Here is a 23446-nt window from a genome sequence, read left to right as displayed (position 1 = left end):
TCTCTCTCCTCACATCGTGGAACTTACCAAGAAAGCACACTATCAGCTGCGCCTCCTCAAAGGCATTCTCCCTTTCCTCGCCTTCCCCCAGAAACTCAATGGGCCTCATTACAAGGTTGGTGGTAACCCACCGGTGCTACAGGGGGGTTGCTGCCAACCCCGTAACACTGATTCCACCGCCTGAAATCCCGGTACCACCGGGATATCACAAGTGACAGCAGAATGATAAATCCCCATTCCCATGGATTCCCATAAGACTCAATGGGAATGGTGGCACTGAAGTACCGACAGCACCGGCACTGAAGCACTGGCAGTGAGACACATTCCGTAGGGGCCTGATTTCCTGGCAAGTCATGCCTGCCTGGGGATCCGTGCCCCTACCGGCATTCTCAAAGTATGGCAGTCTGGAAAGGGTGCCGGTATGTTGCTACCGGCACCTTTTTTTCCATACCACCATACTCGTAATGAGGCCCAATGTCTCCAGAGCTCTGGTACTCTCTACGCTTGACTAGTGCAACAGCATCTTCATCAGTCTTCCTTTATCCTCCCTTCACCCGCTTCAACTAATCCAGAATAGGACTGTGAGACTTATCCTTGGCCTCAAGCCCAGGGACTGCATCTTTCCAGCCCTAAAATCTCTCCACTGGCTCCCGGTTGCTTCTAGAAACAAGTTCTAGACCCTCTGTATCATCCATAAGGCTTTCTGGGGCCTAGAACCCCTACATCCAACTCTCTCTATCCCTAAATACCTCCCTGCTTGAGCCCTCCGTTCTTCTAGCTCCAACTCTCTACAAATTGGATGCTTCTCTAAGTAGAGGCTGGGTGTAGATTTCTCTGCTCCACAGGAGCCTCCCCCTGTAATGGTCTTCCTGCCTCTCTCAGGCTTGAGCCGGATCTCCTTAAGTTTCCAGAAGCTCCTCAAGAACCTCCTTTTCCCTTCTTCCTTCCCTCTCCCCTTCCCTGCTAACTCCATCATCTGCTGCAGTGACTGACTGCCTGATTCCCTCTGAGTTATACAGGGCACCTGGCCCTCAGCCCAGTCCACTCCCCTCCTCGCACTTAGCATGTGGACCCTCATACCTTGCACCCCATGCAATCCCTAGCACTCGCCCTCCCAGCCTCCCCTTAGCACTTGCCTAGCTCATGTGGCCCTCTTCCCTCACCCGCAATCTCTCATCTTTACCCTGCACTTCTCTTACCACCCTAGCACTTCGCATTTTGCGCAGACCGGCACTCCTCTCCACCTTTCCTTTCGCATTTCTTCTTACTGCACTTGCACAATCTGAATGTCACAAGGTCTAGTAGGTCTGTTATTGTTATCTTTCTCCCTTGTTCTCTCACCCTTTTTTGTCTTGTGGCACCTTGAAACACCATTTGTTGTATAGGCGCCTTACAAATATCCAATAAATAAATAGATAAACTTTCTATGATATGTGAGTGTGAGTGCTCATGATAGTGATTTGTGAGTATGGTTTGTCCTTTGGGGGTGGCAAGATATATTAGCCTTCTTTAACACCTGAATGTGAATGTTAATGTGGATAATGATGAGGATGTATATGGTGATGAAGATGTGAATGTGGATGTGAAGGAGTTTAGGAAGGGGAGCGATATAGGGGTTTCTATATAACAAAACATTTCTTTGATTGTGGATAAAATCAACACACTTATTTTACCAATTTATTTAAACCACATAATGTGGGGGGGGCATCCAGCAACCGTCCTCAGCTACCCCCAGACCATCTTTCTATATACCTAACACTAACCACCATCTACCCATTTGCAGTACAAAAATTGCGGAAAAGAAAGTCGGTAAAAATAATTGATGTTCTTACTCTGTGAAAATGGCCAAATTGGATACACCTTAATGGGAATGCGGTCTAGAATGTGAGCCTGATATAGCCTATATATCGCATTCACATGGTGGCCTGAATGTGAGCATTGATATAGGTGAGGCATTGTGTAAGGTGACTTGGATGTTGTGTTATTGTTATTGTTCTTGTTATTTTGCATTTGTATAGCGCCTTATATACCATTGGTATGGTCTGAAGGCGCTGGTAGGTTGAACGCCTTTGGGAACCGAAGTTCGGGTCAGTGGAAAGATTAGAGAGAGTCCAAAGGTGCGTGTGCGCACTGGTATGTGTGCAGCTGATGCGGAATTCATGCGGTAGCTGCTTCTTAGCGGTAGGTATGGTGGTTGAGAGATCAGGGATATGTGTTCGGTCTGGCTGGAATTATCCAGACCGAGTGCGGCGGCGTTAGGCCTGAGGAGAAACGCCTGGCTGGGGGTGTGAGACCAGCCATGTTTACTTAGAGTGATGGGGGGTGAGCAGCAGATGTTGATATGAGAACAGTTATACCGAATGGTGTCATAGTATCTCTGTGTTCTAGTTGAATGGTGGTGTAAGGAGAGAGTAAGCGTGGGGTGTAATATGCAGTATGCTCTTTCAAAGATTCCTTGCATTCCAAAACAAAATATGCATGTCGCGCAATTCTGAGCGGTCAGGTCCGTTCTATGTGTTTTGGTTCACATCCGCTCTATGCACTATTCACCCATACACTAATTTGTTCCATGCGTTCGTCCGCTCCACAACGTTCGTTCGTTCCATACACTCGTTCGCTCTCCACACACTCGTTCACTCTCCACACGTTTGTTCGCTCTCCACAAGTTCGTTCGCTCTCCACACACTTGTTCAGTCTCCACACTCGTCCGCTCTCCACACACTCGTCCGCTCTCCGTAGCCTCGTTCGTTCTCTGCACCTTCGTTCGCTCTCCGCACCCTCGTTCGCTCTCCACACCCTCGTTCGCTCTCCACACCCTCGTTCGTTCTCCACACCCTCGTTCGCTCTCCACACCCTCGTTCGCTCTCCACACCCTCGTTCACTCTCCGCACGCTCGGCCGCTCTCCGTACACTCGGCCGCTCTCCGCACACTCAGCCGCTCTCCGCACACTCAGCCGCTCTCCACTCTGAGCCGCTCTCCACTCTGAGCCGCTCTCCACTCTCAGCCGCTCTCCACTCTCAGCCGCTTTCCACACTCGGCCGTTCTCCACACTCGGCCGCTCCCACGCTCCTTCGCTCTCCACGCTCCTTTGCTCTCCATGCTCCTCCGCTCTGCACGGTCCTCTGTTCTGGACGCTCTTCAGCTCTCCACGCTCCTCCCCTCTCTGCACTCAACCTCTCTCTACACTCAACCTCTCTCTACACTCATGTGCTCTCCACATTCATCTGTCTTCCACATTCATTTGCTCTTCATATTCGTCTGCTCTTTACTCTCAACCAACCTCCACACTCATCCACGCTCCACATTCGTCCGCCAGCAGCGCTCCTCCTCCACGCTCATCTACACTCATCTATATTCATTCGGTCTCCTATTCAGCTCTCTCATCCTCCGCACTCATCCGCCCTACTCATTCATCTGTTCTCGACACTCATCCGCTCTCGACACTCATCCGCTCTCGACACTCATCCGCTCTCGACACTCATCCGCCCTCGACACTCATCTGCCCTCGACACTCATCCGCCCTCGACACTCATCCGCTCTCCACACTCATCCGTTCCCCCCACTCAGTCGCTCCCCCCACCGCTCTGCACACTCAACTGCTCTCCCCACTCAGTCGCTCTCCCCACTCAGTCGCTCTCCTCACTCAGTCGCTCCCCCCACTCAGTCGTTCCCCCCATTCAGTCGCTCTCATGCTTCTGTGCTCTCCATGCGCCTCCGCTATCTACGCTCCTTCACTCTGCACGTTCATCCGCTCAGCACGCTCTTCCGTTCTCCATGTGCCTCCGCTCTCTGCACATAGCCGCTCTCCACACTCGACTGCTCTCTACACTCGATGGCTCTGCACACTCTTCCGTCCTCCACATTCATTTGCTCTTCAAATTCATCCGCTCTCCACGCTCATCCGCCAATAGTATTCATCCTCTAACACTCATCCACAACTCATCTATACTTATCCACACTCATCCTTACTCATTCGCTCTCCCCACTCAACCGCTCACGTCCTCCACACTCATCCGCTCTCCACAGTCAACCGCTCTCCACGCTCCTCCGCTCTCTACACTCAACCGCTCTGTACATTCATGAGCTCTCCACATTCATCCGTCTTCCACATTCATTTGCTCTTCATATTCGTCCGCTCTTTACACCCAACCGTCCTACACACTCAACTGCCCTCCACACTCATCAGCCAACAGCATTCATCCTCCACACTCATCCACACTCATCTATACTCATCACAGTCATTCGTACTCCCCACTCGTCCAATCACCAACCGTCCTACACACTCAACTGCCCTCCACACTCATCCGCCAACAGCATTCATCCTCCACACTCATCCACACTTATGGTTGGTGATGTAGCAATTTAAAGGTTACCATTTGGACTGTGATGTGGACAGTGGTGTAGATGGTGAAGGAGTTCATAAAAAGGGGACATATATAGCAAATTCATTGGTCCTTTTTGTGAATAAGCTCTTGTTTAATGTGCTTTGGCTTCATAATCAAGAAAACAGTTATATTAACAGATTTTAATTGACCCTGCTATTGTGCACATGCTAGTGAGTTAATTTTGCTCTCACTTTTCACCCCCTTTACTTATCCATTTTGGGCAAGTAGAATGAACAATGTGTGCAAGTACATTTGACAAATGTGCAAATTGGAGATGCACATTTGCAAACAGTGCTCATTTTTCACATGTGCAATTATAGAGAGGTTTTACTTGAGCACATCCATCATGAATATAGTATTTTCAGAGGATAGTGAAATTATATGATGCTAAATTGGGTTTTGATGAACTCAAGAGGATAGGGCATTGAGGTGTCTTCACATGTTTTGTGGTGGTGTAGGAATCCCCCCCCCCTAGATGCTCATGCCAGAAAAAATACAACACTCTAGATAAAAATGGCTCAATAGACCCTTTGCAAGGATAACAAGGTTTATTTCCACAAAAATGGGTGCGCCAACAAAGAAACTCTGCTGCCACTGGTCGTGCTGCCAAAATCTGCACGAACAGAGCCGTATGAGGGTAAAAGCCGCCATCAGTGACATCATTACATACAGTAAAAAACTGCATGGCTGGTTGGCGAGACCCTATACATGGCCCGCCTGCTCCATAGGGGATGCCAGGCCATTGGTGCCAGCCCCGTCCATCCATCTTCCTTCACATGGGCAATGTTCATCCATCATCAGTGCAAGGTTGAATAATTGGCAAATATTTGAAAATTAACCAATACATCTTTATGTAATGAAGCACCTGGTATGAACAGACCCTTTGCCCACTGGGAAAGCTGAGGTCACACTAACTCACACACTTCACTTGCTCCCAGGCAGGCTGGCACTTCTCCAAGGTCTCCCATCCTCGTTTTGGGCTATAATTTCATCCCTCACTGCACCTCGCTGCACAAATCACGTGACCCAAAAGTGAAGGCAGGAAAGACTTGCTTTCTGATCTTTTTGATCGATCAGGGTTTAACAGGTTTATGGTATGTGGTCTGAGGTTATCTGTACATTGGAATTCAGGGGTCCTAAAGCCAGGACATTGAGGTGCTATAATTTAGGATTGGGACTAGTGGGGGTTGGAGGCCCGTATCCTCCTTCTCATGGAATCGCACTGTTCACAGACACTCAGTCCTCCTCCTGTGTCCTTGCAGGGCACATTTTTCCCAGGGTAAAAATGTTGGCAACAATTTTGAACAATGGAGGGTTGTATGGGGCTATGCAGATTTGGTCTTTCTCATCAGTGTGTGGGATACACCTTATTCCCTTGCTCATTTCCATGAGCGAGGCCTGGTATTGTGACTGTTGCGCTATGTTTAAGCTTTTTGCCACAATATGGCTACTAATATCTAAGATGGGTGCTATGCGCGCATATGTGTTGTGCCTGAAAGGCATGGAATAATGTAATGTTATGAAACCTTAAGGGAACTCCCCTCCCCCTGCTCTCTTATGGTGCATGCAGCAGTCTTTCCCTATCCAAAAGCAACTGGGGGTGCGGGAAGAGCGTTTCCCCTTCCCAACATTCCCCCCTTTCATTAATTCTACATTATAGAATTCCCAAGCTAGCCGTTCCACTTCCTCTTTTGCTTTTTGTTCCTTTTCCATTCTGTCAGTGTCTAAGTATGGTGGTGTTTCCTCCCTGGGTACCCATGCTCTGCATATGTAGAGTGAATTCTGGCCAGATTGGGCATGCTCCTCAGGTGTGCAAGTCCTATGTATACAGTCCCGATCTCTGCTAAATGAACCCAATGTTCAACATAGTGCTTGGGGTCAGGTGGGCTGTAGTGATAGTGCCGGGAGGGTGTAAGAGCTGTTCTATCGGTACCATGCATGGCTTGTTTGGGTCATCTGTTTGGACAGCACTGTCTTTTGTACAGCACGGTGCACTAGAACCCCCAATGGAAACCATCATCATGGCACTGTTAGGTAATGCTTTGGCACATCGGAGTGTCAGTTGGCAGGTGTAAAAAAGGACCAATATGAACACAAGGATGGGCACCAGCATCTTCACAATAGCTCTCATCCAGTATGGTGCCCAGGCAAAAAGTCATCAAACCAGTCCATTTTTTATGGCCACTTCACTTTGCCTATACGAACTGAGAGTGTGTAGTGCTACTATTATTTGTGCCATGGAGCCATTGTCAGCACCATTTGGAGGCGCGAATGTGCAGCAGGAATCCCCGATTTTTAAGCACACCCCTCCTTCCATGGGCATAAGCAGATCGAGCACGTACCAGTTCTGGAGGATCATCAATCTCATGGTGTGCATCTCGACCTTTATTGCGTTGAGGCTATGCTCTGTGTCATTTTCCAGTTGTAGGACCTCCCACCTCACTATCTGGAGCCATTTGGCATTTGCCGCTGTCTGAATCTCAGGCAGTAGGAGAGATGCCCAGAACGTTTCTTCTTTACTGAACAATCTATATTCATCGAGCATTTGTTTGAGCAGTTCAGAGGAGTCTTGAGACAGGTAATTTGACCTCCGCCTGCAGATTTTGGTTCGTTTCTTTTTGAGACAGGATACTGAAAATAGGGGACTGTGCCAGGCTTCTGGTGGGCCCCCTATTGTTGTACCCGGTGTTGGGGCAAGCCAGTCCTTCAACCCCACTGTGAGGTGATCTTCAGGGAACACGATAAGCGCTGAGTGCAACGTGGCCAGTGAACAGAAGCCCCTCCACGATGGCGGGAGGTGCAAGAATGCCTGCTCTCCACAAAGGCATTCCGTAATAGTGCATCATTGTAGCTGTGCATTTTTTGAGATCTGGGATGAACAATGTTTTATTACATCTTTGGTTGGCTCCTACGAAATCATTAATTTCATTGTAAAAACATAGTTCATAAGTCTTTTCCTTTTGCACTTTCAATGGCTTTTCCATTGCTTTGATCCATGTCAATTTTGCAATATGTTCATTTCAGAATGGTGCACATGTGTCATTCACTCAGGCCAATACATTGTCTCCGAACCCTGACACTCTGCTTGCTGCAAAGCTTGTTGATGTTTCCTGACACTTCCGCACCGCATATTTTACCCCTTGCACTGCTAGGTATGGCCTCCGCAGACATTGGATTCTTTTAGGATTTTTAGTGCACGGTGACTGGTCCGGTTCCACAATTTCTTGTTGCAATTGGTAATTCTTGTGCTAACAATGCCTTGGGTGCTCCAGATGCATGCAGTATCAATGAACAAACATAACAGCTTCCATTCACTATTTTCCTCCCTTCTGAGCTCATATCTGCATACCAGATATTAGAAAGTTCAGGTTGGTGCACATGTTCTATTATGTCAAGTCCTAAGCCTCTGTAGGCATCAGATTTGGCCTTCCTTGCTTCCCTTTTGGAACGTTTAACTGTGGGGGAACTCAAATTTATGATAATGTTGGAAAACACATTAAGAAAAAAGACTGACATGGCTATGTTTGTAAACGTTTCCATTTTGTATCTGGTAGTATTCATATTGTGAATGTGGTAACATTAGATTTTTCGTTAATCACATAAACATTGTTAGCAATATTGGTGTATATTAATGAAATATTAGCAATACTGATGTTACCTTGTCCCCCCTTTTATATGTTCACCCCATATAAAAATGTAACTCCAAAATATTCCTAGCATGACCATGGACATACAAAACACTGCAGCAATATAATGCAATGCACATATATCTGAATAAAAGAATCTTAACAGTGTATCATACACAGTATTCTTTCTAACATACACAGAGTTGTTTGATCCAGTGGGGTCCATCGCAAAAATCCCCTGTAAAGGAAATATTATTATTAAACAAAAGAGAGAGGGGGGGGAAGAGAGAGAGAGAGAGAGAAAGGAAGAAAAGGAAAGCGAGAGGGAGAGGTAGAGAGAAAGATAGTAAAGCATCTAGGCTTTGGGCCTGTTTGGAAGCTGTGGGAGACTGGATGCAGGACAACTGGCTCAAACTGAATGGGGACAAGACCGAGGTGCTGGGGGGTGGACCCTTCTTCTGCTTTGGCTCTTTAGACTTCTGACTTCTGGCCTCCTTCTCTTGGCCCGTGTCCGTCTCCTGTTTCGGTCTTCAAGGACATGGGGCTCAAGCTTACCTCCTCTCTCTCCATGGAATCTCAGGTGGGCTCTATTTGTCAATGGTGCTACTTCCAACTCAAACTTCTGAGTCAGATGTTACCTTTTATACCCATTCCTCACCAGGTGCATGTGGTTTGCACCTTGGTGACTTCGGCGATCGACTATTGTAACTCATTGTTTCTGGCTCAGCCTGCTTACATTATCCAGCATTTTCAGGTCCTTCAGAGCTCGGCAGCACACCTGGCTACATCCACCCTCGTCATACTCACATCTCTTCCATTTTTAGGGATCTCCAGTGGCTCCTTGTTGCCAAGGCGATTCAGTTAAAGGCCCTTTGTTCAGTTCATCATGCCTTTTACAACCATGGGGCGGGATACCTCCAGGCTAAATTCAGGCCGTACATTCTAACTCGGGCTTTGCGCTCGGCGAATGTCTGCCTTATCTCAGTCCCTGAGGTGAAATACTACTGCATTGGGGGCCGTGCATTCTCGTGGTGGCTACCGTTCTTTGGAACACTCTCCCGCCACCACTTAGGGCCAGGGTGCCACATTCTGCTTTCTGTAAACTTCAGATGATCTATTTATTCTAAATGAGTCCTCTCCTGACCTGCAGGAGAGCCAAGATGCCCTCGGCAAACGTCCATGCTTTATAAATATCAGTTACATTACTTTACATTACAGAGTATGTTGAAGTGCAAGAGGCACTCCCTGTGCAAATATAATGTGTAGCAGCATTTGGGCACATTTTACATGGAGTTGGAGTGAATGTTCTTTCATTGGGTTTGGGGGTATTTCTGAGTGATCTTTAGGGATTTAGACAGTCATGTTATTCTTATATGTCCAGCTTAGGCTAGGGTGCTTTGCATACATCCAAGAGGTGCACCCAGCGGTGTAATTCCTTTACTTTCACTGCAAGGGGAGTGGGGCAGACAACCTGATACGGTCCATTATATCTGGGCTCTGACCAGCAGCGGACAACATTTTTGACAGAGATCCAGGCTCCAGGGCACAATTGCAGAGGGGATGATGTTGCTGGGGTGTCTATTGCAGCGCTGTTTGTGTCCTCTGTCCGAGGTGGCACAATCTGTTGGGAGACACATTTGATGGCCTTTGTTAGGGAGGACAGATAGCTTTCAAATCCCTCCCCCAAAATAGAAGCTGCCCTATGAGGTTTCTCATAATAGGGGAAAACCGTGTATGTATGCGTCACCCTGTTACCACCTCATGGGATGATAAATGGTGGTCCTTGCAGCGTTGTGTGTACAAGCTGAATAACGGCAGTGGCAGACAATACACCCAATTTTTCTTTAAAGTGGTGCAAAGTTTTGACAATCTGCTTTTCATTAGGCCTCTTATGTGATCCACGTCTCCATTGGCCTGGGGTTGGTAAATCGTGCACATCCAATGCTTAATGCCCAAAAAAGCCAAAATGTCTTAGGTTAGTTAAAGAAGTGCATGCCGTTATCAGACCTCAATACATCGCACAAATGGCCCATCAAGGAAAAACCTTGTGCACCAAAAATGTTGCGGCGCACTTTGCATCTGCAGTTGCACACAGTACCGCTTCCACCCATTGAGAAAAAGGACACACAACCACACAACCATTGCATCTTTCCCCCATATCCGCATAGTCAATCTGTAACTCGCAGAACAGCCCAGTAGGGCAGGGCAGAGTACCTCTAATCATTCTTAATGTTAGACCTGTACTGTTACTTTGACACCTGGTGCAGTGGATGACCCTGTTGGTTAAGCTTTCCTGCAGGTTGGGGACAGACCAGTCCTCCTGAATTTCTGCTGCAATGTGTTGTTTGGACATATGAGATGGATGGTGCAGCTGGTCGAATACGACCAGCAATAACTTGTGTGGCATTACTGCCTTCCCAGAAATGTCCTGTTTCCATAAGAAGTTGGTCGGGAACTGTTTACACCCTATTTTAATCCAAAGGTCTTTCTCCTCTTGCGGTGCAGACCATGTAACTCATTTATTTGCACAAGCGGTATGGCACTGTAAGGTAATGGTAGCTGCTGAGTGGTGGGTGTTAACACAGGATTTTCGGACATTTGGGGCACCAGGAGATATGCTGCTGTTTTCAGCTCTGCATCTACAGAAGCATTTCTGAGTGACACTTCATCTGTCTTGTTTGTGTGGGTGGTGCATTTTGCAAATGCCACTACCATTGATTGGGTCTGTGCATGAATTTGTTTATCTAATAAAGCGGCATGTTGTGTGGGAGAACGTCCGCCCTCCTGAAGCCCCTCCTCTTCTATCATGAAAAACCTGCATGTACTGTTGTGATGACGTACGCTGAATCAGAGTAGATAGTCACATGACACCCGGGGGATGCTTGTAATGCTTCAATATGCACTGTAAGCTATGCAGCTTGTGCCGAAAAGTGCATCGGCAGTCTTTTATACAGTAGTGTTTCATAGTCCCCATCGACCAAGCAAACCACCGCTGCACAAGTGTGTCTCAATCCTGTGTCTATGATCAATTATAGCTGACTCATCAACAAAGAGGAACTCCCCTCTCAGGCGGTCTCTCCTGTGCTTTTGGAATGTGATCTGCTTCCCCCTCAATTGTTACACAGTGATGATTGGTCCTCGTCAGAGCACATTTCTGTCAGAAAATTCACTAGGGTTACTGTTTTGCACCAAACATATGATATGAATGTTTGCACTCAATAGAATGACCTTATAAACTGATGGTCTCTGTGCAGTTAGGGTCTATTTTGATTGCTCGATAACTGCAAAAACTGCATGCTCGATGTACAGAGTTACGGAGCTTCACATGACGATAGTAGAGCTCTTTTCAATTGCAAACGCAGCAGCAGCGAGCACCTGCTCACATGTAAACTGGCCCTGCATCACAGAATGTAGCAAACCGCTGTGGTAGGCCAGTGGATTGTGGCCCATGGTGCTCTTCTGCGTCAGAACCGCGGCCATTAGTTGTCCATTGGAGTGAGAAAATAAGTTAAACTCCTGTGTGTAATCTGGGGTTGCGAGTACTGGGACCATTGATTTAACTTCCTTGAGGCCATTCAAATGCGAAAGCATTTCCTCTGTCGACACTATTTTATTGTCCCCTTCTGTGCTTCCTTGCCATTCACATAGATTAATTGACCCAAGTAGAGCACCTCCTGCAGGCAGTACTGTAATTTGGCTTGATCAACTTTGTATCCCTTGCTGGCTAGAAGCTGTAAGAGTGTGATTGAATTTTGTCTGCACCGATGCTTGCTGATTGTCACTCTCACCTGGGTCTCTGCGGGAAAAATGAAGTCCGCCGGATCCCTCCTCTCATACCCCCGGATTGGGAAGCAGACCTGCCAAGAGAGATTTGGTGTTTAGAGGGATTTTGTGAATTGGGGTGTGGCTCACCTTTTGAATTAAACTGGCGCGCTCTCCATCCTGCATCCGCAGGGGTGCTGAAGTCTGGGATTCAGAGCTAATAGCTCATTGAGTTCAGTTGGTGATGCGTGTGAAGGTGCCCTTTCTGGAATTCGCCCAGTTACTGCACTGGGTATGTCTGTGAGTTCAGGCAAATGAAGAGCCTGCAGGTTGATTCAATGCGCGGTAGTCTATACATGTGCGGAGGTCACCTTCCTTCTTGGGGACGAAGAATAGTGGTGAAGCTGCAGGTGACTTTGAAAGACGGATGAATCAGTTTGCTAGATATTGATCCAGATACTTCCTTAGATGGGAGTTATCTTCTTCGGTCAGGGCGTAGATTCGACTGCATGGTACTTGGGCCTCAGGTAGTAAATCAATTTGGCAATCATACGAACAATGAGGTGGAAGAGTGTTAGCGTGTTCTTTGTCGAACACGTCTTGGAATTCCTGGTATTCGGGTGGTAGCACTCCAATTATCCCTAGCAACGGCACTGATTTAGGGGATGCGAGGAGCGGGTATACTGAGGATTTGGAGGTCCCATAACAGCGTCTACAGTTCTCTGAGAAGGCTAGTGTTCTTGCTCGCCAGTCTATACGGGGGTTGTGAGCCTCCAACCAAGGCATTGCGAGAATCACCTGGAATTGTGGAGCCTTAATCAAATCAAAGGAGATTATTTCCCTGTGACCATACTGGCAGAGGAGTGTGATGAGTAACTGGGCCAGAGAGTAATTGGGAACCATCTACCACGGTTCCGTTGTCAGCAATGATCTTTGGGCTAACTGATAACCCCATCCTGTCGGCCGTCTCGAGGGCCATGTAATTGCCTGCGGCCCCACTGGCGACGAAGGCCTCGATTGCATGCATCTTGGGTGAGTGTGGTGGTTTTAGGATAACTGGAATAGCAAAGTGGGAGGTCTGAGGGGTCGTTAACATGCTCGACAAACCGACCTCTATGTTTGTCGGGCGTTGGAGTTTTCTGCCTCCTCTGTGTCTTTGTTTCCTTCCATGGCACCTACTGTCTTTCGAGGTGGTTTTGATGGACAATTGCGGAGGAAATGGTCTGATTGACCACAGTATAGGCTTAGCTGTTCTTGTCGCATCCTGTCCCGTTCTGACTTAGTGAGTGGGCCCTGTACTAGGCCTAATTGCCTGGGTCCAGGCTGCGCCTCTGCAGAGGGCCGGGATGACTCCTTAGGTCGTAGATAGAATGTTCTGCTCACAGAACGGGCACGGTCAGTTTTCCGGCTTTGTAGCCGATGATTAAGCTGGAGAGCTAGATCTATGTAATCAGCGCAACTCTCCGGGGGGTTTACCACCTGTGCAAGTACATCTTTCAATTCCCCACGTAAGCCCAGAGTAACTCATTTTTCTTCTGGCCAATTTGTCTTGGCAACTAGCCGGTTGAACATGGCCACGTAAACCAGAAAATCTTGATTTCCCTGTCGGAGTGATAACAGCTCATCGTCTAGGGCCTGACCTTGCGTGCGACGAGCAAAGAGCTTCTCCATCTCATGATGAAAACCGGCGTAATCTCGTAATAAGGGATCGTCCCTACTTACTAACGGGACAGACCACTCCGCTGCATGGCCCCCTAGATATGATAGCACAAAGGCCACCTTGAACTGGTCATTGGGGAACAACCCGGGTTTGCACAAGAAATGCAAACGGCACTGGTTCATAAAGGTTCCGAATTTCTTTGGGTCTCCCACAAATCTTTCTGGTGGTGCTAATGGAATATTACCCGGGAGTACCACCTGTACAGGGGTTATGGATTGAGTCTGTGGGATTGAGGAAGCAGCAGCTCCACCGGGTAATGGCGACCGCCCTGCCTGGGTTTGGAGCAGTTACCGGGCTATCTCATTAGTTTTGTCTCTGTCGATTATCAACTCGCGCCTCAAGGCGTTTGTCTCAGCGCGGGCTGCATGCACTTCAGCTCGCAACTCCCCCAGGAACTGGGAAAACGGATCCACTTCCGAGGTTTCCATTGCTCAGGCAGAGTGGTTTACGGTAGGCTTCGTGTGCTGTCACGCTCACCTTGGTCTCTGCAGGAGCAATGGAGTCCTCCGGATCCCTCCTCTCGTACCCCGGGGATTGGGAAGCAGACCTGCCAAGAGGGATTTGGTGTTTAGAGGAATTTTGTGAATTGGCTTTCTAAACCTCCCTCCGCTCTCCCTGTATCCATGTGGTGTGTCTTCCCTAATTGGGGTGTGGCTCACCTTTTGAATTAGAATGGCACGCTCTCCATCCTGCATCTGCAGGGGCACTGAAGTCTGGGATTTGGAGCTAATAGTTCAGGCGGTGATGCGTGTGAAGGTGCCCTTTCTGGAGTTTGCCCAGTTACTGCACTGTGTATGTCCGTGAGTTCAGGCAAATGAAGAGACCGCAGGTAAATCCAACTTTGAGTGGCAAGCCCAACCAGTTACGTCACTGGATTGTGTGTGGCTTTTCAAAGGCGGGCAGTTGATTGGGCAAAACTGAGCGCTGTAATAATGTTTATTGGCTTTACAGGTTTCAAAGCGGGCTGCCAGCCGGTTGCGGGCGTTACAGAGAAGAGTTCAACTAGCCTCGCCTCGAAAGGTAAGTTCTGTGTTCACGCGGGAGATCAGGGTTTTATTTTGAATGAGCGCGCTTACTTGTTCTGACTAGTTCTCTTCTATCTTCCGTAGACCACGTTCGGAGCACAGAAGAACTGCAGAGCCGGTCCGGAGCGGTGGAGAACTGGAGACCGGGTCCGGAGAGCAGGAGAACTGCAGATCGGGTACAGAAGCGTGGATAAGAGGTGGGTCACCTGCTCGCGAAGAAAATCAGCTGACGGTGATTCCAGGATATCCGAGCAATGGAGCGAGAAAGCAGGTAAGTTCGCTCCAAAGTGATGAGCGGCTGAAGCAGACCGGAATCCAGGCGGCGGTGAACGTGTGCACAAAGCAACAGAAGGCACAGAAGGCACACGAAGCAAGGACCAAATCATGGGTGTGGCTTATAAAGGCAGCCACACCCTAACACTAGAGCGTGGTTTACAGTTTCTCACATTTCATGGATGTCCCCAGGCATCCATGTTGAGAGCACAGGAAGTGGATCGGAAAAACAAGTCCATAAGAAGGTGTTCATATTAACAGTTTCTCAGTGCATGCTTTGCCTGCCAGGCCTTCACCCATCTAGCCCCTGCTCGTGTCTCAGGAGTTAGCCCACGTGTTTGTGTTCCCATGCTAGTACCCATGACACTGATGCTGCACACTAGTAAATCATTGATGTACTGCATAATTGTAATAGGAACCTGAATGTTCCCAAAGTCACTGTGTAGGATCCTTTTGAAAATACTGTGGATCTCGCAGTACCCTTGCAGCAGTCTCGTGTGTTCAAAGTGCATCCCCATGTGTAAACACGGTGAGATATTGTGAGTTAGGATGCAAGGAAACAATAAAGAGGCCATTTTTGAGATCCTCTACTGTAAAATGGGTCGCCTCTTTAGGGATGTTGCAAAGTATCGTCACAGGGTTTGAAACTACTGGAAATTCTGCCTCTACAATGTCATTTAGGGGGCCCAAATCCTGGATCATCCTCCAACTCCCCCCTTTGGCTTTCTTTATAGAATAGATTGCTGTGTCGCATGGGGAGGTGGAGGGTGCAGTTATTCCATGGTTTAACAGGGCAACAGTAGTGTCTTGTATGCCTTCCTCAGCCTCTCTTGAAAAAGGGTATTGTTTTACTCCGGGCAGCGTGGTGCCTGGCTTCAGTGTTATTTGTACTGGGTTCACTCCTTGCAGGAGTCCTACGTTGTCATGCTAGAAATGTATTGGAGGGACAGGGCCTCCATGTCCTTGTCTTGTACGTCCTTATGTGTGTTCTGTGTTATTTTCTGCACAGGAGTCCAGTGGGACTCCTGGCAGTGCAGCTCTTCCTCTATTTGGTCATGATCAACAGAGACTTTTGGGATACCGTTATGGCAACCATGGCTGGGCTACAACCCTTTACACCTAGTGTATGTTTTTGGCCACCTGTGTGTTGCCCACAGAGCAGGATATGGGCTGGTGGCAGCTCCATGCTGAATGTGACAGGTGCTCTGAGTATGCTCCATTTTGGGATACCCGGGTCCTGCCATAGGAATCAGTAGATTCCTGATAGAAGGCAAGATGGCCCCTGTGGCATCTTGGTTCCTATTGCCTGTTACCTTGTTTTCCCAAAGTGTGTGTGTGGCACAATGATTGAGACAGCTCTGCCTGAAACGAACATGAATGCAGTGTGGTATGCTGAAAAGCTGGGTGCATGCCCCAATCCATATTCCTTGTTTTGGGTGTCTGTGTGGAAGTGATTAGCCTGAATGCCTGTGAGCCTGATTGGCTGCCTGTCTGCCTGCCTTCCTGAATGCCCTTCTGTGTGATTGGCTGACTGAGCCTGGCTCAGCCAGAGTAAATGAGTGACAGATGTGAATATCTGGGGACTTCTCACTTCCCAATTTGTTCAGTAGCTGAAGTTGAAACTTGAAGCTGCTTATCTTTGAAGTCCAGCTAGAAGAAGAATTGCTGTTGCTTTCCTTTCAGACTAAAAGCTGTTGAGTCTGTCGAGGACTGATCTGAGAGAGGACCTGGATAGGAGACCTCTCCCCCAGCTATGAGGGAACAACGTGCAAAAGCTAATCTTCATCGAGGTACCCTGGAAGCCAGTCCCGAAAGGCTGTCAACCGGAGAAGGGGTCCACTGGGTAGCTTGAGGTAAAGCATCAGGACCTCAAGGTCATTTAAGTCCATTGCCATCAACCGGGGGATTTCCGTAACCACCGGGAGCTTGTCAAGTGTGTTGCCCAGAAGCTGGGACAGCTTGACACTATGCTGCGCTACGACCAGAGCCACAATGCTCCACCTTTTGAACGTAGGGCTCCCTTGCCAACCATCAACTGATTTGTCTGGCCGGAGAAAGTCAAGGTCGCTGGCTACCAAGTAAAGTCCGCTGGTGGGTTTCCCGCCACCAGATGTCCCGAGAACCATGATGAAGTGAAAATCCGAAGTCCAGCCTGTGGTCGAGACCTGATTGCTGAAGCTATCCCAAGGTATGTGCTGTGTCTGCAGTACTGACAGGCCAGAGGACCGCCAAAGCATCTCCCGACACCCGACGCCCACTGCTGGGCCTACATCCATCACTGAGTCTTCTCTGTGGCACTAAACTCTTTGCATCGAGGTGGACCGCACGCCTCATCTTCACAGGACTTCCACGATCAATCATCGAAGAGCACTAGGAAGGCAGAAGCCGCAGTCTCGACGCAAGTGTTCACCTTTCTTTAAGGAATCTCGACGCCCAATGGCTCCTGCTTTAAAGGGAGTGCACTCTTGAGGGATCTGTCAATAAACCATTAAAGAAACTCAAGACCAATTACTACACATGTTCCCTTACTTTGAAAAGCAAAGTTCATTGGTTTGGTGTTTCAGTCTATATCTGTTCTTTGGGCAGTAAACATTTTGTCATGGCGTCACGTCAGACGTCTGGTGAGGAGGCTCTCGACTTACTGATGCAGTCTGACACCGAACAAGGCACAGAACCAGAAGCAGAATCTGAAACAGAATCTTCTTCTGAGAGTGAGCATGAAGTAGATTCGGGAAGTGAGTTTTCTGTTGAGGCTAGTTCAACCTCCTCATCTGATGAGGAAGGGAACGGAGGGGTACATGCACCTTGTGTGGCACTTCCCACACAAAGTTCACATGCAAGGTTGAGGGGACATGCAAGGAATATACCAGTTCATCACATGGCTGATGAGTCTGACTGGGTGCCTCCAGCAATGGCTCAGCCTGTTGTGCCACCTTTCACTGGAGTATCAGGATGCACAGAAAATACAGATGGTTTTAAGCCTATTGATTTTTTCAACCTTTTTGTGGATGATAGGTTCATTTCAGATATGGTTAAGGAAAGCAATCTGTATGCTGAACAGTTCTTGAGGGAACGAGGTGCCAATCTGAAACCCCATTCCCGAGCACACCTTTGGGTTCCAACTACGAGTGTTGAGATGAGAACATTTTGGGGTCTCACTCTGCTCTTGGGACAAACAAGGATGCCGTCTATTTCTCTGTACTGGTCTACTGAACCTGTATTTGCAAGCCCTTTTTTTCCAGCAACAATGAGTAAAGATTGCTTCCTAGCACTAGAACGTATGCTGCATTTCAATGACAACTCTGCAGCATTGCCAAGAACTGACCCAAATTGTGATAGGTTATTCAAAATTCAGCCATTACTGAAACACTTTGCACAGCGATTTTCTGAGGTGTATGTTCCTAGCCAGAACATGTTCATTGATAAACCTTTGGTATTGTTCAAAAACCAGCTACTGTTCAAGCAGTATATGTCAAGCAAGACAGCACAATATGGAATCAAGGTTTATATGTTGTGTGAAAGTACCACTGGGTATGCCTACAACATGAAAGTCTACACTGGAAAAGACTCGAGCATAAACCCTCCCGGCTGCCCAGCCCATTTAGGGACCAGTGAGAGGATTGTGTGGGATCTTGCCACATCATTGTTCCACAAGGGTCACCCATTGTATGTGGACAATTTCTACACCGGAATACCACTGTTCAAGGAATTGTACAACGTGGGCATACTGGCATGCGGTAGAATCCGCAGTAACGGCAAAGGCTTCCCCAGACAACTTGTGTGTAAGAAGCTGGACATGGGAGCATGTATGGCATTGCGGCATGATGAACCGTTGGCACTAAAATTCTGCCACCGAAGGGATGTGCACATGCTGAGCACTATTCATGATGAAAGTACTTCCCTTGTCACTGTACGCGGGCAGACTCAGCAAGTGCTAAAACCCAAGTGTATTCTGGACTACAACAGGTACATGGGAGGAGTAGACAAAATAGACCAATTACTTGAGTTATACCATGTAGAGCGTAAGACTTGCACGTGGTACAAGAAGCTGGCAGTTGACCTTATGTATCTAGCTACATACAATGCATATGTTGTATATCGTGCAGATGCTCTAGAAAACAAACTGACATTTTTGAAGTTTGAATTAGCAGTTTTAACTTTGCTGACCGTTGTGCACGTATCAACTTCCAACTTTGCAGAAGTAGAGGATGTAGCCAGATTGCAAGAACGACACTTTGCTGATTATGTGCCTGCCACCCCAGGAAGACACAACCATACAGAAGATGTAAGGTGTGTACAAAATAAGGAAGGAGGAGGGATACTCGGGTGTACTGTCCCCAATGCCCTTCAAAGCCAGCCCTCTGCCTACAGCCTTGCTTTGCTTTGTATCATACAAAGAAAAAATATTGGGAGATCAAGTGATTTCCTGAAATGCCCATCTTTCCTACAAAGTGACCCATAGACTCTCGATTCATGCAACACCCAATTTAATTGTGTCTTGGAAAAGACAACACCATTCAGGCTTCCTCCACTTGAGGCGTGCCTCACCTTCCATCAGCATTAGAATTGCAACTGCAAACTTCTTGATGGCTCTGGCCTTGGAGAACACCAATGAACTAGAACTGAAGTAGATATAATTTGCATTTTCCCTTTACATGTGCAAGATCCACTAAGTCGAAATCATGGGCTTCCAGTGGCATTGATCCAAACAACTATCAGTATGTTTTGTTAGAAATTTTGAAATTGGGAAAATGGCATGATCTGCTGCGGGTGGGAAATGATGTGCTCTGTCTTATACTTTATACAGTTTAAGGAAATAGCTTGTAATCATGGTGTTCAGATATCAAACAAATGCATTGGAATCACTGTATTTTGTTTTTAGGTGTCATTTTTCTTACTTTTATGATGGATGACATATGCATTTGTAATTTGTAATTGAATGTACAAATGTTATGTTTTGTTTTTTTATCTTTTTTATATTATAAAAATATAATCACCAAATCACCCTTTTCTGTGATATAATTTATTTTAATATGGGAGGTATCCTACAACATTTCTACAATGTCAGTACTAACACATTATATTCTCCTAGTCTAAACATGCATGTGTCCCTAAAGAATACCTTTGTTTACTTTTATCTAAATCCCACCACTATTACCCAGTTAACTTTAAACTAACTATATGCCTCAGATAATTTTACAGCCACTATGAGAATTTGAAAGAAGATCACGCTTTGAGGTAACCCACCAGCCCATTTGTCACACTTTATTCACGTGTGGCTTATACTCCACATTTGTTCCATCGCTCCCATCCCATAACATTTCCTGGTTCCCCATTTGTATTTTTACACTTTGATTTTCCCTCTCTCCTTTATTCATTGTGTATTTCTTCCACCGAATCATCTTGGTTTGGACTCCATAGATTGTCTGTCCGGTCGTATTTGTCCTCTTTTTAGGCATGCTTTGCAGAAAGTTCCGGGGACTTTCACTGTATAGGCCACTTAGTCCATTCAACAATATGGGAGTTTTCACAGGAGTTTGTCCACTGTCAAAACTGCACAGCAGACACATTTGTGTATGGGCATCTGGTTAGGTCCCTTGACCCTTCTCTCTGCTCATAGGTTCGAGTGCCGCCAATTCTCCGGGTATATATAGGGTTCTCTTTCTCCCCGCCTGTAATATAAAACTGAATGAGTTTCCTTTGAAAAATAAGTGTCTCTATCATCAATTTCTTTCCTTTCAACCCAACCCTTTAAAACGCATTTATGTGTTACCTTTAAACATTCCATTCCTTCTACTTCTCAAACTATCCAGAAGAGACCACATCACTCCAGCCCTAAAAACACTACACTGGCTCCCAGTAAAACTTTGCATCACCATCAAAACAATGTGCATAACGCACAGGGCAATCAGCGGACAAGGAGCAGAATTCCTACAAAAGAAAATAACAGTCTACAAACCAGCGAGACCCCTCCGATCAAGCAAAGAAATCCACCTGGAACTCAAACCATACCTTAAGAAAAAACTTGGAGGCACCTCCTTCTACCACTTAGCCGCAAAAACCTGAAACAACATCCCAAAAGAAATAAGAAACACCGAAGATCATCTAAAATTCAGGAAATCACTAAAAATCTGGCTCTTCAACACCACAGACTAAATCTGGAAACCGAAACTGGAAAAAAGATGACTAATCCGGAAAGGACATGGACATCCCCGACCCGAGAGGGTAGCTCCCACGGCACCTGGACGGGTGACACCGGATAGACTGGAACACAGGCGGCACGCACGAAGACTGAGCCAACTCCCCCAGACAATCACACCAACACTTTCGCCCGTCCCTTAGTTACCGCCAGGTACCACAGTGGTGTGGAATTGTCGAGATATTGGCAATCACCACTCTACCTCAGAGGTTGACATTGGCAGATGCACTGGCCGCAGGAGTATGAAGGGAGGATAAGGGGAGCTATGAGAGAGCATGTTAGAGGTGGGGGCCAGAGGAGTAAGGAATCTTGTATGCCAGTCGGACCCAGATCATTACAGAGCCGCACCAGGGGAGACTGCGCAAGCCGAGCGCCTGAATTCAGCATAGAGACGCAAACTAACCAACCCTACTAACAATTTCCCTTTCTGCATACACCTCTCAAACTCCAAACCAAACACAACCAAAATCTACAGCACAACAAACCACACAAACTTCACTACATTGCAACAACAAAACAAAAACACGCATAGTCTTGCACAACATTACATGACGACTACCGGCCGCAAACACCCCAGGAGCAGCCAACGGACCCACCGGGCTGAGGCCGCCAACAGCACATCACTGCTCTCTTGCACTTTTCCTGCCTCCTCCCACTAACTCAACCTCCCCTCCTCTTTCAGAGCCGCCAGAGTGCCGGGGACCACTCTGGTGGTGATAGTGCGCGGTACAAATGTCCTTTAACATTAACATTAACATTCTCAGGTACATTGGGGTGGTTGAACATTTTTAACCAGGAAACAAGACTATTTAAATATGAATGGACTGGGATTGTTAATAGACTATATTACAGGTTGCTCAGGTGGGGGTGGGGAGGTAATCACTCAGAATTGGGTCTTAGTAGCAAAAGAAGCATTCTGCCATTGTTTAACCCAACTTTCCTTCCTTCCTATGATCTATACTGTTACACATTGATGTATGATTTGTATGCCATTATGACTGTCAGCAGTTGATGCATTCTAAAGGAATCAATAGCTAAGTGTTGTACCACATAGACATTGTATATATTTGTCATATTAGATATGCCAAAGTACAAAGTGTGTTATGAATTGCTGTATATACCTGGAACCCTATTTTTATATAAAGAACATTGTTAGCACATAACATAGTGCATGGACATTCCTTTGTGGGAGCTTGGGGACTACACTGTACTTAAGAAGCAGCCTGCATCACCTCCTAAAAGCTTAAGCCTTGGTTTCTCGTCCATTGCTACCACAATACGGAATCTTGGCTGGGGTGCTCAGTGACTCTGCTCTGCCATATAGAGTGCAGAAGTACAGATACCCACCTCCAGTCATTACATACGTCATGTGCATTTGTCGTGCATATTCTTTCAGGGACCTGCTCTAAATCTGTGTCAGTGAAAGGGCATGGTGCCACAAGGGCAATCAAGGGCATTGTACCTTTCGATATTGCACTATAATCTCACAAGGCATGGACATTTTTAGCACAATCTCGCTATCTTTTGGTCTGTCCTCAGACAAATCTGCATCAGTAACTTCCTAAGAGGCACTGTTGGATCAATGCATAACACTGTGCACCACACACACCCTTCTGAATCAGTCCCTATCTCAACAATTCTCTTTGCCAACACTACAAGGCCCTGCAGATCCAGTGACAGTGTTGTTCCTGCCACTAATTCAGGGGTTACCACAGGCCGGAAAATGAAGTCTGATGGCACTCGCCAGCAAGCCTTACCAATTTATGGCACAGTCTCAAGAAGTACATTTATGCCAAATACAAACATGTCCTTGTCCACGGGAATAACACAAACTACACCCCCCATGCGTGAATGATAATAATAGCTCTGATGAGACACATGCCTGGGGTGGCACACACTACCCCACTGTCTGTAAAGGAAATAGTGATGTTCAACTTGCTTAGCAGGTCCCGGCCAAGCCGATTTATGGGGGAACTCACAGAATACAACAACGGTTCATGCACCAGTTTTCCTCTGATTTTAATGTCAAGTTCTTTTGTATAGGGAACAACCATGGAAACAGCCCCAGGGAAGCCTTGTGTGTCAAGAGTTTCACCTGATGGTGGGAGTCCGTCCTCACTGGTGCATGATTTAGTGGCACCTGTGTCAACTATGAAGATGAATTGCTTGCTACCTATCTCAGCGCATGCAAAGGGTTCCTCATCAGGGTGAAATGTCATGGACAGGTCTGGGCATTTGAGAGTTCTCTGTGGGCTATCCTAGTCAGAGTACATGTTAGTGCCTGGCAACAGGAAAGGGTTGGCCCCCATCACGCTCACTCCTCCATAAGGTGCGACAGTGCCATTCGGCACTGTGATGGCTGTTGGCAATTTGCTCCCGTACATGGCATTCTCTTGGGGCATTGGTGGCTGCAGCATCTGTGGATTATGCCCTTGTACACCTGGTGGTCGAGTTG

At 47.2% G+C, this 23446-nt stretch overlaps 1 protein-coding gene across 1 annotated transcript; it reads left to right on the top strand.

Annotated features, from left to right (window-relative positions):
• Positions 1–17391: 17391 nt before the first annotated feature.
• LOC138473395 (piggyBac transposable element-derived protein 4-like) lies at positions 17392–19254 on the top strand. Its single transcript, XM_069612076.1, has one exon. The coding sequence runs from the start codon at positions 17392–17394 to the stop codon at positions 19252–19254; it is 1863 nt and encodes a 620-aa protein (XP_069468177.1).
• Positions 19255–23446: the final 4192 nt, after the last annotated feature.

This window comes from Ambystoma mexicanum, chromosome 8, assembly GCF_040938575.1.
Source record: "Ambystoma mexicanum isolate Mex_15411 chromosome 8, UKY_AmexF1_1, whole genome shotgun sequence".
In the NCBI taxonomy this organism is placed as follows: domain Eukaryota; kingdom Metazoa; phylum Chordata; class Amphibia; order Caudata; family Ambystomatidae; genus Ambystoma; species Ambystoma mexicanum.
This window is presented reverse-complemented; position numbering and strand designations above follow the sequence as displayed.

Excerpts from the sequence above, each read along its gene's own strand:
- LOC138473395 (XM_069612076.1), top strand. The coding sequence starts at position 17,392 with ATGGCGTCACGTCAGACGTCTGGTGAGGAGGCTCTCGACTTACTGATG.